The sequence below is a fragment of the Phasianus colchicus genome, chromosome 13 (genome assembly GCF_987193195.1).
Source record: "Phasianus colchicus chromosome 13, bPhaCol1.hap1.1, whole genome shotgun sequence".
Lineage (NCBI taxonomy): Eukaryota > Metazoa > Chordata > Aves > Galliformes > Phasianidae > Phasianus > Phasianus colchicus.
In genome coordinates, this window is record NC_143448.1 from 18,961,511 (window position 1) to 18,978,525 (window position 17,015).

At 52.4% G+C, this 17,015-nt stretch overlaps 1 protein-coding gene across 6 annotated transcripts in view; it reads left to right on the forward strand.

Annotated features, from left to right (window-relative positions):
* ACSF3 (acyl-CoA synthetase family member 3) overlaps positions 1-17,015 on the forward strand; it is a 41,081-nt gene that overhangs the window by 21,212 nt on the left and 2,854 nt on the right. For 3 of the 6 annotated variants that reach the window (XR_016470708.1, XM_031615492.2, XM_090149485.1), the window contains exon 7: positions 7,126-7,252. Coding sequence is in view for 3 of the 6 variants with exons in the window: in XM_031615492.2 (XP_031471352.2) it covers positions 7,126-7,252 (127 nt within the window). In the remaining 3 variants the exon portion in view is untranslated. Of the gene's footprint in view, positions 1-7,125; positions 7,253-10,133; positions 15,182-17,015 lie in introns of those variants that run through there. The other 3 variants (XR_016470709.1, XR_016470710.1, XM_090149486.1) reach the window with 3 other exon arrangements.

Sequence of the window (17,015 nt, forward strand, 5' to 3'; positions counted from 1 at the left end):
TGCACAGTTTGGTGTTGACGCTGTGAAAAATTACCAAATGTCACATCGTGGCTTGCTGGTTCCCCTGTAGGAAATAAACACCTCCTGGCAGCAATAAACGCCTGCCGTCTGCTTTGGTTATATGGCTGTCAGGGCAGGGACCTCTCTCCATACACACACACAGTGTGGTGCACATCTGCACTGCTGCACTGATAATAACGAAAGCACCAGCACTGAGTAGCTGTGCTGCAGGACCTAAGCACCCTGCACAGAGCTCAGCTCCCCACTTCTCTGCACTGCATCCCTCTGTTCCTGAGAGGTGACCAAGTTGTCAGGGCCATCTGCGAGGCGTTCACACCTCGGCTGGGCTGCCACTCACCAATGCCCTCCCTTTCTGCCCACGTTGGCCATGGAGATGATTTGCTGAGCTGCAGAGAGCCTCGCAAGGTCACTGCCTTCCCCTCCTGCTCCATCCTGACAACAGAAGACAACAGGCCGTTCCCCAGCCACTAGCTCCCTGCCAACACCACCTTTCCCCCTCTCGCTATTGGGGGGTTCTGTTTGCTGTTGCATTTTCACCTTTTGGATGCATTTGTGCATCCTGGAGACAGCTGCTTGGGGACACTTGGTGACATCTGGGCCAGTCCCAGTCCCATAGCACTGCTGAAATAAGGGGGTATGTGTGGTGGGAGCATTTCTGCGTCGCCATCCAGTAACTCTGAGCCTGCAGCAGGGGACTGATGCAATTTGCAGAGCTGGTTTCTGGCACGCCCTGAAGATCAATAATGTACTTAGCTGAAAGTTTGCTGGATCTCTTAGTTCCTCTCTTCATTTCCCCCCTGTCCCTTGATTGGATTCCTTTCATGCACAAGCTCCCCTTGCAGCTCTATGAGCCCTGTGCTTTCTGGCTCCCAGCTCACCCAGGTGTTCCAGGTGGTTCCCATGCATCCTCCTTGCTAATTGTTGCTGCAGCTTCTCCTGAGCACAGTGGTGTGGATTGGGACCCTGGACAGATGCTGTCCTCAACGCTTCCCAGAGAACCAGAAATGGTGTAAGTGGACATGGGCTGCTCCAGGTCATCCCAACCCATGCAAGAAGCAGTTCCCAAACCTCCAACCTGCCCACCAAGTCGCCCGACCACACAGCTCAGCACATGGAATCACAGAGTGCCTGCATGCAGCAAGGCTCCTCCTTACCCCCACACCCCCAGGTCTTTCCATCCTTTTCTCTGTGACGTTTTGGCAGCCCAGCTCAGTCTGAGCACCTCCTGCTTCCCATGCGTGCAGGAAAGGGTTACAGCTTTCCAGCACCGAGCAGTTTGGTTTGCTTTGTTCGGTGCAATGCATATTTCATACGCTCAGCTTCCCAGCTGGCAGCGGCCTGCAAGCCCCAGGAGCTGCTGGGTATTGTCTCTCTCTCTCTCTCTCTCTCTGTTTGTTTGTTTGTTGGTTGTGAGGTTTTTGGGTTGTCATTTTTGTTGGCTTGCTTGCTTGCTTGCTTTTTTTTTTTTCTTTTTCTTTTTTTTTTTGCTTTCCCAAATTGCTCGCTCGCACGAAAGCCAAACCCCGCTCCCTGACAATGGGGGTCTATCAATAGATAAACGGTTTCACAGCTGTACCTAACGCAGCACTCTAGCCAGGGCTTTTTTATGGCCAGCAATTTGCTCTGCGATGAGGCTGTGGAGAGAGTGTGCAGGGTGGTGGGCTGCAGGAGCTGGCAGCAGGAGGATGCTGCTGCAGCCATGGGCTTTTCTCCCCTCCCTTCAAGGTTGTAATTATCTCGTTGTTTATCCATATGCAAGCTGTCGTCCTGGACGAGAAGCAACTCGGAGGCGGCCGTCCCTCCCTGCAGCCACCAGCCCCTCCTGCCCGCCTGCCTGTGCCCCCTGTGGCTCTGCCATCTGCCAGCAGCGTGCTGCACCGTGGGGCTGCCAGCTCCTTGCCCTGCGTGCTGCAGGCAGAGGGCACTGGGTGTGCTGCACCTCGCTCCTGCTCTGCTGGGACCTGCCCAAAGAGGGCTGGCAGGAAAGGTCTTCCTTTGGCTGGTTGGTGGGCACGGTGGGGATGGGCTGATAGCTGGGTTGGATGATCTTAGTGGGCTTTTCAGCTGTTTCTCAGTCAGCACAGTCACTAACTGCGTTCTCGTTGGTATTTATACACCTTTATTCTTTCTGTCTGCTGTTTGGTTTGTGGCCATAGCTGTATTTTTCTCTTTCCTAGGTGTAAAGGTGGAGGCAGAGATTACATTAGCATCACATCCCAGTGTTCCCCAGCTGAAAGGTGTTCTTATCACAGAGGCAGCTCCCAGGAGCTTGCCTTTCCTTGCACATTCACATTGAGTCCATCTGTCAAGAACAACCTCTTTCTATGAGTGCTTCCTTTGGGCTGACCTTTGTCACAGCACCCTCAAGCTATCTATTAATCTCTTTATTATCAGTTTAGGCTTTCCTCCCCCACCTTTCCCTTTTCATCTCCCATCCTTCGCAGGGGAAGGGCTTCACCCTGGACTTCTCCCTGCTTTGGGACAGCCATCCGTGGTCCTCTTGACCAGGCTTTGGTTCTCCAAGAGATGGCTTCCTTTCTGTTCCCATGATGGCTGATGTAGATTTCATCCCCTCTCTGTGCAGCACACCGAAGGAGCTGCAGGTGTCCCTGCTCACCGCAGGGGAGTTGGACCAGTTGGCCGTCAGAGGTCCCTTCCAACTCAAATCATCCTATGATTCTGTTCCTCCTCTGGGTGCTGGAGGCTGCAGCACATCTTGAAGGTTCTTCCCAAGGAGGAGATGCTGAGGCACAGAGCCAGGAGGCAGAGGAGCAGCACCTGCCCCAGGGAGCTCACAGCCAAGGAGAGGAGGCAGCGCTGCCTTGGGTGGGCTCACACCAGGAAGCAATTAGAGGCCCTGGGCAGCATCTGCACTCAGAGCACAACACAGCCCCTCTGACCTCGACTTTTAAGTGAGGCTTATGGCAAATGAACCGAAGGTGGGATGCTAATTGAATCCTTGCCTGCGCTCTGCCTGCCCCTGAGTGCTACCAGTGCATACTGGGGGTCCTCCTGCAATGCACAGAGCTGGGGGAGTGGGGAGATGTGCTGACATCTCGCCTCATTTGTTATCTCTGAGGCTTCCAAACAAGAGCAGCAGAGGGCTGCTGGCATTCCTGAAAGCGTGTGACACTGCTGCTTAAACCAGTTGATACAGATCAAGAAGTTTGGGTCCGTGGATGGGCTGCAGGGGAGACTGGCCATTCCCAAATGTGGGTTCTTTATATGGTTCTTCTGGGATCAGCTGGAGTTAATCAGCCTGGGAACTTCTAAAAATCAGTGCTGCCTAAAAATATCTACAAGCACTTTTGGTTTTGGTGGAGCAGCATTTGCTGTTAAGTGTAGGGTTGGGCTCTGTGAAAATAAGAACCAGCCTTCCAGCTGTGCAGCTGCCCTGCTTTTACATCTACAACCTTCCAAAATGAAAAGTAAATTGATTGTGTTATTCCCAGCCTTTTTTATACGAGGTAACATTACAAAAGCAGATGTGAAGTGTGGCCTTGTAGATTACGGTCTGGGCCTGGGGTTTGGGTGTTTGGGGATTGTTTTATTTTTCCTTTCTCTGTACTGTGTCTCCGAGGAGCAGAAATGTGCCTCTTTCCAGCAGGAGGAAAATTGCTTGTTGTCTGCATTGCCTCCTGCTTGCCTTCTGCAGGGTGCTGCAGGGCACGGAGCTACGGGAAGGATAATGCCTTTGCACAAGCATGCAGCTTAGCAGGGACCTTTTAATTATGAATGTGCATGGGAAATTGGGCTGCATGGGAATCTGGTGCCAGGGATCAGGGACCTGTAAGTTACTTGGTGTTCCATGCTTAGTATGGTTGCTTTTTTGTTTTTGTTTTTTTTTAAAGTTACAACTCTGAGAACTGCTAACAGGGATCCATCACTTCCATAAACCTCACACGTATCAATTACTGTCTTCTATTAGTCACTTAAAAGGCTGGGTTGCTTAATTATTTTTTATTACAGTGATCACTTATTTACAAGGTGGGGAGAAGTGCCAAGCGTTTCCAAGCTGAGATGCGCAGCACCGGCTGTGGCAGAGGTGCAGAAGCAATTCTTCTTCTCTGCAGATGTCAAGGATTTTGCTTTTCCTTGTTGCAGCAGCACTGGTGCTAGTCCATGCAGCTCTGGGGAAGGAAGAGGCAAAAGGAAAAAGGGGAAAGGAGAATGGTGCAAGAGCTGCAGGGCACGAAGGGCACTGCCCTGTCCCACCTCTCCATCTGGGCAGTGCTGCTCTTCTGCTTCACAGGCGTGTGACATCCCTTTGTAGGCTCCCTCCTAAGAGAGGATGCTCTGATTTGCAGCCTCTGGGCCTGCGGTGCTCCCCCAAAAAGAGGTCCAGACAATTCTTTTTATGGAAAGGAAGGGGCTGCCAGGAGTCAAATGTTTCCCACTGACCATGGCTGTGGCATTGCTCTGCCGCTTCCAGAGTGAACTGCTGCTTTTCCTAACAGCTCCTCTGCCTCCCTTCCAGCTCTGCTGGTCTAACAAAATGCCATTCCCTCTCCTCTCAAACCTTGCCTTTCAGCTTCCACTCTTTGTCTTCTGAATATTCCTGCTCAGGCGTTTGCAGTGCCTCCCTGCATCCCAGCGAACGGCACGCCGCTGTAAGCCTGCCCCCATCAAAGCTGCTAATTCCATTAAAGTCCATTAGAAACTCCTCTCCTGCTGCTCCCGAAGGACAGGGGGATGGCACATCTCGGAGACCACAAGAAAACAAATGGCCACTTTGAACAAATCGCAGGGCTGCGTGCCAAGCGGGGATTCCCAGCGATTTACAAACCGCCTGCACTGCCTGCATGGAGAGAGGTAACCTGGAAGCAGGGAAAATACTCATTGTATAATCGCCCACATTGATTCCTTCCGAGGCTTTATTACAACCTCTTATTTTCATGCGTGGAAAATGGAATCTTATCTGGCGTGCCTCGACTCGCTGAGTGCGTCGTGCAGCAGAGTGCTGCCGGGCAGCAGCCTTGCAGGGCACACCAGGGCTGCTGTTCAAGTTGCTCCAATACACAAAAGCTGTTGAAAGCTGCATTCGGATCCAGCGTTTGGAGAATTGCCATCAGCAGTTGTGTGCTCTAAGCAGCTGCTTGCAGCATGTCAGCACGTGGTACCTCTGAGATCTGATGGGAAAAGGCAAAAATGCAGGTAGCCGTGCTGCTGCTGCATCTGCATTACCTGCGTGTGGCTCTAGCAGGGGTTGGGTGCAGCAGATAGAAGCCTCAAACCCTGAGTTTTAATGCATGCTGTTCTCAAACTGCTTTCAGTGAGGTGGTTTGCATTCTCTGTGCTGCACCGGGGAGCAGCGCTGGTGACATTCGGAGTTCAGCAAGCAGAATCCTATTAAGATAACGTCACGGCCTTTCTGTTTTACTGTTTGCAAGCCAGCCATAACATCATTAAGTGACACAACAGGGAGGTGCCTGCTGCCAAGGAGCGCTGCTCTAGATAAGATGCGGGTTGAGCCTCTGCCAAAACGCGAGTTGATGTGACGGGAAACTTGGAGCCCATTCAAGATTTGGTTTGCAGGAAGAGCAGCAGTACAGGTACAGGCAGGGCAGGATCAGTGCCCAGGGCTGCCCCATTCCTGTACCCTTCCTGGGGGCACGGCAGGCACAGCCACGTTTGTGTCGGGCTCACATCAACAAGCAGGAGGCATCAGATGGGGTGGTGTGGAGGAATGCAGGACAGCTGCAGCGGGTCCTTGGGGCACTCACCTCTGCCTTCCCCTCCAAGCCCTGTTGGTGGAGTTGGAGGCAGGCTGAAAGCTCTGGGGATTGGCTTTGGAGCTCGCACAAGTCATTAAAATGCTGTGATGTGAGGGGAATTCAGATAACTGCTGTCTCCAGCTGAGGCACAGGGGGCTGCTGGCAGGGGCTGGGATGGGATTGCCCTCGGGAGAAGTATTGCTGGTGGGGTTTGAGGTCTGTGCTGCCCACTGGATGATGTGCAGCTGAACTTGTGGTCCAGCACCATCCTTACCATGCCAGTGTGCAACCGAACTTCCCTCGTTGGCAGTGATGGGCTTTGTATCCCAGGCAGAACGAGTGTTCTGCGGGCTCAGCCCAGCTCCTGACACACAGAGATATTGAAGGAAATGGCAATTCTGTAGAATTGCTGGGGCTGTTTGTGCAGGTCAGCACATCCTGCAAGACAGGACATCGGGAAGAAGTCCACTAAAACAAAAACTGTGCCCTAGAAGCATCTTTCTAAACATTTTCTGTTAGAGAAGCTTTGGTTGCATCAAAAGCGAAGTCTGTCCTGCTCTGTGATCCTGCTGGCTGTTCCAGCATTGCAATTGCTGCGTTCCCTGGTGGCTGCGTTTCTGGCATTGCTGCTTTTCAGCATCCCAGCTGTGTCTGTGCTGCAGCAACTTGAGCACAGAGTGGCTCAGTGCTCCTGCTGAGTGCATGCTCTCTGCACAGAGTCAGAGCAGTGCGCTCAAGCAGCTCTTGCAGTGACCTTCTCTCCCAGCAGTGTTTTTGCACATTCTCCCTGCAAAGGTTAACGCAGTGCCAGGAGCAGTGCTGCAGCCGTGCTTCCTCTCACAGCCCACTTGCATTCTTGTAATTGCAGAGCAGTGAACGTGCAGGAGGTGAGAGACACCGTGCCACGTCAGGCAGGGCTGTAACCTCTCTTGTTTCCATTGCAGCAGGATCTTCATTTTGTTGCTATAGAAAACCTGCCAGTGCAGGTCTGCAGGGCACCAGGCTCGTAGTGAGCCCCAAAGGAACTGTGTGTCCTTGAGAACAAATCAGATGGTGTTTCCTGCCACCTCCTTGGGAAAAAAAAGCAGTGTTAGATTGACAGTTTGGGAAAGTGAGGCTTCCTCTCTGTCAACACAGCAGGCTGCAGTATGGCACAGTCACAGGAGTGTGCCTCGTCCCTCTGCCTCCTGCTCCCATCCTCAGCAGTCTGCAGGCAGAATCCCAGTGGGATGCAATGACCCATCCTGCTCCAGGGCAGCAGGTGGGGATGGGGGAGACTTGCAGGGAGGGAGGGGTGTTCTGGGGGGGGGACAGGGGCTGCTGTGAACTGACGGGCAACGTTCTACCCCACGGCCATTTCATGCAGGCAGTCACTCTTTCTCTGTTCCAGGTGACTCCGGGTCTGGAAGGGCAGGAAGGGGAGCTGCTGGTCCGTGGCTCCTCGGTGTTCCGTGAGTACTGGAACAGGCCTAAAGAAACCAGAGAGGCTTTCACACCCGATGGATGGTTCAGGACAGGTACCGTACTGCATCCTGAGGAGGGGGGCAGGAGCTCGGGTTGTGCCCCCAGGGGTGGGTGTGGAGAATGGGATATGGCATCACCGGGTGCCCTCCATTGGAGCCAAGGAGTGAAGCGTCTTTGGGTTGCTGGCTGTAAAGGCTGAATGCAGGGCTGTGCTTTGTGGGACTCAGCCACCTCAGCGCCTGAAAACAGTCTGTGATTGAGCTGAATGTAAGCAGGTGTCACATCAGTGACCACAGGAGTGCATGCCCATCCCTGAGGCATCTCTGCTCTCATCCACTGCTGGTATCAAAGCTGGACGTGTATGGGCTGTGGGTATGACTGGGGGGGGGCTCAGCAACTGCCACTGCATTGGAGGTTTGCATGGGATTTCCCTTCTTCATTCCTAATGCCTGGGAAGCCGAGCTCCATGGGGAGGAATCTCAGGGAGAGACCTCGAGGTGGGAGCAGGTCAGGAAGGAGGTTTTGGAATTGCCAGAATGTTGCATTCTGAGTTTGTTTTTAAGTGAAAAGTCTGCGGCTTCCAAATAAAGAGAGCTCTGAATAAAGAGAGCTCCAAATAAAGAGGCCTTTTGTTTTGAATCCGAGGCTGGCTTTATTGTTATGTGCTGTGTTTATGAAATTCAAAGGGAGTGTTTCTTTCACTCGGGATCTGCCTTTCCTTTTTGACCACGAGTGAGAAACGGTTTTGATGTTTGCGGGGATGGGAACAGCTCTGGTGTTTGATTCTTTCAAATCAGGTTTCACCAGAAGGTAATACTCCAATAATAATAACATGTGTGCAGGTGGATCCTTGGTAGGTTTTATCTGATGTCTTGAAAACATCTGATTATGCTCTGCCAAGAGTGCTGACTGCCCCTACCCAAAGCTATGCTGGGGCAGCAGGGCCTGGGGGAGAGCTCATAAGATGGGATGACAAGCTCAGGGGGGTGGGATGCCTGATTCCCACCCAACCTTCACACATGAGCAGTTCTAACATTCCCATTTCCCCTTTTGTTCAGTACACCAACCCAGGAGCACGGGGCTGGATTTGGGATGCCCTCTTTGCCGTGTTATTTATCATCCATTTGTGAGGAAGCAGGGATTTCTTGTCACTGCTGGGCATCCCATCGTGGGCACAGCACTGGGTGTGGGGCAATCAGCTTCAGAAATTTTTTTTAGTCAACACTCCTGATGAATATTTCAGATGGAAAGGAATAGCATGCATTAATTATTGCAAAGAGATGTCTTTAGGAGAAAATGATTTTGAAATTCAGTTTAATTTCATTGTAATGCGCCGCAAACAGGAAGGGAGTATGTGTGTTTAATTGGCTCTCGGGGGTAAGGCCTGGAAGATGGCATGCCTTTGTCACAGGCCATTAGTGATACAGACTGCATAATGAGAGAGTACAATCAGCTCACAGCTGCCGGCTCCTACGGGGAGAGAATGATATTAAATAGAAATCAGTATAAATTAAACTTAACCCTTTCGCTGGCTCAGCTGAGAGGAAAGCCTGGGGCTGGGAACATCAGAGGATGCCAGCAGCACTCCGTACCCTCACAGCAGCCCCAGGAGGACAGCAGCTCCTCATCCTCTCCTCACCCCGTTGCCCTACTCTTTGCCTTTCATTCTTTCCCATCTCCTGGCTGCTGTCTGAGTGGTGCTGGAAAGGTGAGGCTGCTGGAGAGCAAGGTGATGCCATAGGGACAGTGGCAGTGCCACCCCGTGTGGGTCACCAGCAGGTGACAAAGCAGTTTGGCACAGTGCTGGTGGGCAGTGCCAGGTCCTCTGAGCTCCACTGGGACTTGGAGATTTGGAGAGAGCGAAGCAGGAGGCAGTGGGGAGCACGCAGCAGCTGTAATTTAGCACTCTGCTGATTGCTAATGGCAATCTGAAAAAGCAGCGGGTCAGCAAATGAAGAGTAATTACTGCAAGGGAAGAGCAGGCACTGCTCGTGCTGCACCTCGTGGTGAACCCCGCGCTGCACGGCGTGGCACCGCGCTGGGGCACTGCATGCGTTCCTCCAGTGCTTTGCAGCATCTGGTGCCCTGCTTCCCTGCTCATGGAAGGGGTTTGAGCCCCGCCTGGGTACTGCGCCCAGTTTGCTTGCAGGAGACAAGAGTGGGTCTCATTTCCTCCTCTCAAATGTGAGTTGGGGTAGCCCAGGAGCCCCGAAGCCCAGGGTGCTTTCCAGGCTGCGTTCTGCAATGTGAGGCTCACAAAGGAATCTTTCATTTCTGAGCCTTCTCTTGCTGCAAGTCATTTATTTCCTAGTTACTTTCCTCAGGCCAGTTCTCCTTCTGCTTGCAGTCCCTGTAAATCATGCTAGCATGTGTATTTTTCAGAAGGTATTAAAGACCAGCACTTCCATGGCAGCAGTCATTTTCCTCCTGATTGACAGCTGCTTTATTAAAACCCATTTTTCTCCCATGAAACTGTCTCACTGAGGAGAGCAGCATCTCACTGAGTGCTGGGGTGGCCACTGCCTCCACGGCAGGAAGGAACATCAGTGCTGTGAGCTGAGGGCTCCAGCAGCTCCCAGGGAGGAATAAGGAGCTCTGTGCAACACCTGCACGCCTGTGAGCACCAGAGGGCAATGCCACGCATGCAGGAACACTGCACAAACATCCCCCTGCAAATGTGCCCACTCTGGGGAGAAGGAACACGCGTGCACTGCAGGGAGCAGCACGGTGCTGCTGTGACCTTTTAGTGCATTCAGAATCCTGGCTGCAATGGGATGCAGCCAAACTCTGGGTGTTGCAGAGGTGATTTACTGCTGCTCCCTGCTTCTTGATTTCCTCAGGTTTGCACCGTTGTCTGCCTCTCTCTCTGCAGCTCTCGTTTCCGTTTGAGTGAATTTGATTATTTTTATTGTATTGTATCCGTGTTGTTGACAGAGCTGCTTAGATCAGAATCCCCTCCAGCCATTCCCAGGGAGACTGCGGGGTGCCCCCATCTGCTGCAGGCTGCGAGAAGTGCTGAGCCCTCCAGGAAGCTGCTGAGTCCCTCAGGAAGGTGCTGAGCCCCCAAGGAAAGCACTGAGCCCCCCAGGAAGGTGCTTCCATTCATGTTTGCCATACTTGCAGAAAATTAGAATCTGGTGTATTCGGAGAGATTTATTTTCAATTACAGGTTAAGGCTGAGATGTGAAATAGCACCAGGCCTGGAAGTAATGCATAAATCCTGCAACAAATCCATGTATCTCAGCTCCATATAATAAGATTTTATTGATTGCTATATTGTATCTGTCAGAATAAAACTCTCTTAATGCGCGCATCGGGATGGAGAAGATAGAAAGCTTGTTGGTGGTGGAATCTGATTCAGGAATCAATGCACTTTGATTAATAAGTCGTTAAGAAAGTAAGAGTTATTTAACTTGTTTGATGAATGTTTCAAAATGACGACTCATCTTTTAACTTGCCTTCTTCAAGCTGCATTTAAGAAAACAATGCTGTCGCTGTTTTTCACATTGTCAAGTTCTCTTTCTTCCCTTCCTCCTCTTCCCTTCCTCTTCCCTTCCTCTTCCCTTCCTCTTCCCTTCCTCTTCCCTTCCTCTTCCCTTCCTCTTCCCTTCCTCTTCCCTTCCTCTTCCCTTCCTCTTCCCTTCCTCTTCCCTTCCTCTTCCCTTCCTCTTCCCTTCCTCTTCCCTTCCTCTTCCCTTCCTCTTCTTCTTCTCTTCTTCTTCATCTTTCTTCTTCTCTTCTCATTCTGTTCTCTTCCCCCTCTCCTCACATGGCTCCAGCACAGCACGTTACCCAGCCCATGCCCATCTCTGGAGGCAGGCAGGTGTTTCCCTGCCAAGGGAATTACTTGTATTTGTGGGACTAGCACTGACACCTGAGACAGAAAACACTTTTGCTTGATCAAGGCAGATTATAAATAGAAATGCATCTCATTAGCATCCTAATCTGCAGGTTTTCTGTTTGTTTGCAGTGTCTCTCCTAGTCATAAATTCAGTTAATGCAAATTCTGTTTTTTTTTAATAATGGTTCCTTAATTAGGATGTGTTGCAGGTAGAATCACAGACCGGTGTGAGCAGTGGCACCCACAGGGTAGCCCTGTGCTGTCCATGGGGCAGGGCAGCAGCAACGTGGGCCCAGACCTCCACCAACCCTCACTGAGGAGGTGTTTGTGTGCATAAAGAAGTTTATTCTTTCTCTGGGAGCAATAAGGAGACAACATAGTCAGGTTTGCCCGATGGTTGGAAGCCCGATGGCCATTAGAGCACAGTGAGATGAAGCCCATGGATTTCCATGGCTGCTTGTGGAAGTGGTGTTTCCAGCGGTCCAGGGAGTGACTTTGGGTTTTTGTAGCTGTAAATGAGAGCAGCTTTTGGCACAGAACTTGTTTACTCTTCCACAAGGCTCCGCTCTGCTTGCAGCAAGCACTGAGGATGCCAACCATTGACTGTTGGAGAACCTCCAGAGCCCAGAGTCCAACATCAGAGGGATGGAGCAATCACACCCCAAGTGCGGGGCAGTAGGAAAGCAGCTGCCCACAGCTCCCAAACCCGGGCTCTGCTTTCAGCCTTTACCTCCCAGGATGTGCTCTGTGCTTTGCTGTTGCAGCACCTGGAGGAAAAGGGCTCGCTCCGTTATGAGCACTGGGGATGGATGTGCAGAGCCCCATCCCAGCTCTGGCCAGGTTGTATTGCAGAGCTCAGAAACAAGAGAGCTGCAGGCTCACATGTGGGCTAGGAGGGCAACCGGTGGTAGCAGGAGAGAGCATGAAATGCATGAAGAAATGGGCTGAGCAATGCTCCTCCTGGCACGAGGCAGACCTGGTTGCTTGCTCCAAGAATCCTCCCATTGCTCAAGGCTGACTTAGGACTAATGGTGTTACACCGTGAGCAGAAGTGGAGGCTCTGGTATCTTTAAGCAAACAATTTAAGCAGATATCCTGCTGCATATCCCATTGCTGCCTCTCCAGTCAACATCCTTCCTTCGTTATCTCTGCTTCATTTAATAATCCATCTCACAAGGGGCCAGGACGGGTTGCTGCACGGAGAAGAGGCATTGCATTCCTTAGCTCAGGTGTAATTGATCCCTCAGCTGTTGTGCAGAGGGGCAGAAACCAAAGCAGAGGGGTTGTGCCTAATGTTTTTATGATTACAATCACCATTTTTAGCCATGCACGCATGGTTACCTCGCTCTGCAGTGCTCCCCAGCTGAGCAGCAGCCGCGTTCTGCTGGGCTGCCACACCTTGCAGCGTTCACTTATTTATTGCTCTTCAAGTTTTCTTTTTCATCTCGTTGTCTGCAGGGATTTCTATAAATATTTAAATGCTAATGTGGAGGGAAAAAAAAAAAAAGAAGAAAGAAAGAAAAAAAACGTTTCTCATTTTTACTTACCCGTTTTCTTTTCAGGCTTGTCCTCTGGGCAAAACCATCTGCAGTAATTCTGGCTGTGGGGTCTGGGGGGGTCCCTCCACCCAGCCTGCTTGTATCAGTCACCCAAGAGCTCCTGCTAATGATGAGCCTACAACGCCCTGCCTGGCTGGCTTAAGGGAGCATTGAAAGGTTGGGCTGGTTTGTCTGCTGCTTTCTCTGATTGAAATGGAGTGCCCTTAGAGCAGGGTGTGAAGCCACGGTGTGGGATGGATGTTAGAAATTGTGTATTCTCCCAACAGCACAGGCTGTGCTGTGAGTGATGGGGTCACCGGCCCTGAGGATGTCCCAGAACTGCAGAGGTGTGGCACTGAGGGATGTGGTTATGGGCACTGTGGGATGTGTTGGGGTTGGGCTTGGGGACTGTAGGAGACTTTTCCAACCTGAATGATTCGGTGATTCAGTGATTGCTTGAGAAAATGGGCAGCATCCTGCCCAGCCAACACAGCCTGTGGACAAACCCTTCATTGGGTCCAAATAACAGAGAAGTCCCACTGCCCAAAGTGGGACCATCCAGCTGGGGATCTCAGTGACGTGGTGGCACAGGGCATGGCACCTGTGGCTGGGTTGGGGTGCAGGACACAGCAGGGGATTTTGCACTGCAGGGCAGTAATGGAGCTAAGAAAGCCAGCAAGCTGTGAGGGGAGACCTGGGCACAGTGTGGGGTCAGCAAGCATCATCCTGGCATCTTGCCCTGCTGCAACGAGCTCCAGAAGCTGTAAGACTGCAGCTGGGAAGTGGAGGGATCACTGATGTATCAGCAAGACAAGGCCAGCAGCAGGTCCCCGGTGTGCCCTGGGAGCAGCATGTGGAGCAGGGCTCAGGATTACCAGCCAGCAATCAGGTTTCTCTTATCTGCAGCTCTCTCCTTGCAGGTAGCAGCTCCATCTGTGCTCAGCGAGCGATGCCCTGCTAGCACGGCACTTTGGGAGGTGCCCTTGGGTGCAGTTTTGTTCCAGGTGGAAATGCCAGGGGAGGTTGTGCAGCCTTTCATCTCTGCAGGGCTCTGCCCTTTCTCACCACGCAGCTTCGCCGCATGCAGAATGCAAACAGACATCCCCACGTGGAGCGTGACACGAATTCATTCCAGGCTGAGCAGGGCTTCTTTTTTTTTCTTGTTTTTCCTTTTCCCAGTGCTGTGTGCGGGAGTTTGGAAGCGGGGAATCAGCTGCTGAGCTCACAGCTGTTGGGAAGGGCAGTCAGGGTGGGCACGGGGTCCATCCTCTGCCCGTGTGCCATCAGTGCTGGTGGGAGCCAGGCGTGTGCACAGGGAGGTGAGGATGCCCCTGAGCTGCAAATCTCCTTGGCAATTTTATTATGTAAATAAATGGTGCTTGCACATCCACCTGCTGCTGCTGCTCGTGGTGGTGTTCGTGGCAAGGTACGTAAACAAACAGCGATTCTGCTCTAATAGATTTATTTCCTTTCTTGTGAGCCATTAAATTACCTCCAGGTTTCGTGCAGGTACTGATCTGCAGCAGCCTCACAGCCCAGCTCTGCCTCAGTGGTCTGCAAAGGGTGACAGCCACCCATCATCCCCCAGTGTTGTGAGCACCCTACCCCATATATGTGGTCATTTTAGGACATCTGTCTTTGCTGCAGACTCCCACCATCCCCATACCAGATCCCATTGGCAGCACAGGTAGCAGCAACCCCCCCCCTAGTGCTGTGCTGGGCTGGGTGAAGGCAAAGCCCTCATCTGGGAGATAGGGGAGTCCTCCCTTCAATCTCAGGGAGCAGAGCTGGGGGGTGAGGCTCTGCATCTGGAGGGGGTCTGGGTTGCAGGTTGCAGAATCCGCTCCCTTTGGAGGGGCTTTTGCACTTCACCCAAGCAAGCTGGAGCCCTGGGAGATGCTGAGGAGGGAGATGATTTCCTCATTAATAATTGCTGCGTTATCCATATCCGAAGAAGACTTCGTAAAGAAGTCCCAGTCTCCCCCTCCCCTGCTTTCTTTCTTTCCCCCTCCAGCAGCTTTGATGCGTTATTAATGCTGGCAGCACAAACCAACCACTGCCCTTGGTGTGCTGGCAGCTGAGGGAGCCCTGAGCTCAGTGGTGGAGCAGGGGAGAAGTGGGGCAAGGCAGCTCCGTCCTGCCCTGCATCGCCCTGCTGCATGTGAGCAGTTCTGTCCCAGCAGCAGCTCGCTCCAGCAGCCCCGCATGAGGAGATGCTGCAGCCAGCTTGACTCTTGGCACATGGCTTGGATTCTGGGCTCCTCCATCTCTGTTCTCCTCCTGGCACTGGTGTGGCTGTGGCTGTTGATCGTCTGGGAGTTTTGCTTCTCCTGCCTGGGACATCCTGCCTGCACGTTTGGAGGGGAGGGTGCTGAGGGGCTCCTTTGTGCATGCTGAATGCACAGGAGAGGTGAGCACAGAGCCCTCTGCACCCAGAGCAGTTAACCTGCATGAGGCCCTGCTCCACACAGAGCCCAAATCCCACATTTCAGAGGTGCTAATTGCTGCTAATTAGCTACAATTTGTTCTCTAACCTCTGGAGCAGCCTGTTGGTAGCCAAGATGCCTGTCAGCAGTGACACACATTATTCATCCCGATGCCATAAATCAACCTATAGTTGCTTCTGTTATTTAGCCTATCATTTAGCATTTCATGAGATAGGTGCGTGTTCATACATCGCCCTCAGAGCCTCCAATGGACCCCAGCACAGCACAAAGTGACCTGCACTGCAGTGAGAGCAGTGCAGGGTCAGAGCTTTACGCACACAGCTGCTCCCCCACGCAACCCCCCAGAGCTGGAGCTTCCACCCTTTGCCATCTCCAAGGAGGTAATGGGAGCAGCTCCGGCGTGTCCACGCATCGCCGTGTGCTCCATCCCTCCCTCTCCCATTGCTCCATAAATAAATTCCCCCCAGTCCATCCCAGCACACTGTATCAATCTTGTTTAATAGACTGGAAAGCTTATTGCGTGGCGGCAGGTCGCGAGGAGTGTCGAGGTGATGGATTGCGCCTTCCCGCAGCCGAGCCTCGTTGATGTATAATGAAATATTTATGATTTATTCCAGCTAATAAACCGGAGTGAAGTGTGTGATGTATGCCAGCAGATGGGGGATCTATCGATGCAGTTTGCATTGTGGAGGGGGAGGGAAAGGTGTGTGTCCGCAACGCGCACGTATCACGCAGCCCCATCCCGCAGGGTGGGCGCTTTGCTGGGGGGGGATGGATTAATTCCCACAGGAGTCCTTCAGTGCTCACCTGCTGATTGCCTGTCCGCTCCCATCTCCTCCCACAGCTGCTCTCAAGCAGTGGAAGAGACCTTTGAGCATTGCATCTGGGGCTGTGCTGGGAGCTCCTGTGCCAGGAGGGATGGATGGACCGGGGGCTGCAGGGGTGTCATTGCCATGGAATCATAAAGCCATGGAATGGCTGGGGAGGAAGGGTCCTTGAAGGTCATGGAGCGATGGAATGGGTTGGGTTGGAAGGGCCTTCCAGATCATAGAGTCACAGAATGGACCCTTTCAGGTCCTCAAAGATCGTGGAGCCATGGAACGGGTTCTCCATTGGCTGTGCTCTGTAAATCTGACTTCAGTGCCTGTGTTTTCCCAGCTCAGCCCTGGCTCTGCATCCCAACCCAGTCCCTGCTCCGCTGGGTTCACCTGCAAGGCTCCCTTCTGTGCATTTCTTCTGTCTCAGAGCTCCTCCAGCATTTCATTTCTCCAGCCAGCAGTTTGCCCAAATGTTTGCTCGTGGCACCTTTGATGTTGTAGCACTGCAGTGTTTGCCAGCAATGCGCTGACCATCGTGCAGGACTGTTAGCACAAGAACTGGGCAGCATTTCTTCTGCACTGCTGCTCCATGCAGTCTTTTGTTCAGCCTAGGTCTGGTGCTGGGAGACCTCTCTGCTTTGCAAACCAAAGGCCATGAGGGCTCTTCCATCTTTGCAACAAGCGTTTTGCAACTTGAAACTCGTTGAAGAAATCTCTGGGGCTTGCATTTGGAAATAGGGTTTCCATTGCAACTCAGGGGTTTCCAAGGCATGCGTGCGACTGTAGCAGCCACATCCAAGGAACTCTCTGTAGTCAACCCTTCCCTTATAAACAGAAGCACTTTCACCCCAAAAACCAAAGGCAAAGGTTGTACGGTTACACGCCTTCCTTCAGTGCCTGCTGGGCTGAGCACCGTGAGGTGGAGGTGTTCCATGGAGGTTCTCCATGTAGGCAGCACCTGGGGTTGCCCGGCCCCATCCTGGGGCTCAGCACTGTGCCCTGGTGCCTCGCCAAGTCCCCTGCCCCCAGCTTGGCTTCCTCAGCACACAGCAAAGCGCAGCCCCAGCACCTCGCCAAGCAGATGCCCGCTGAGCATCTTGAAACAAATCCAAAGGCAGTGCTGATGGCTGCTGTCAGGGAAACAATAATCCCACGGCCTCGCAGCATCAGCT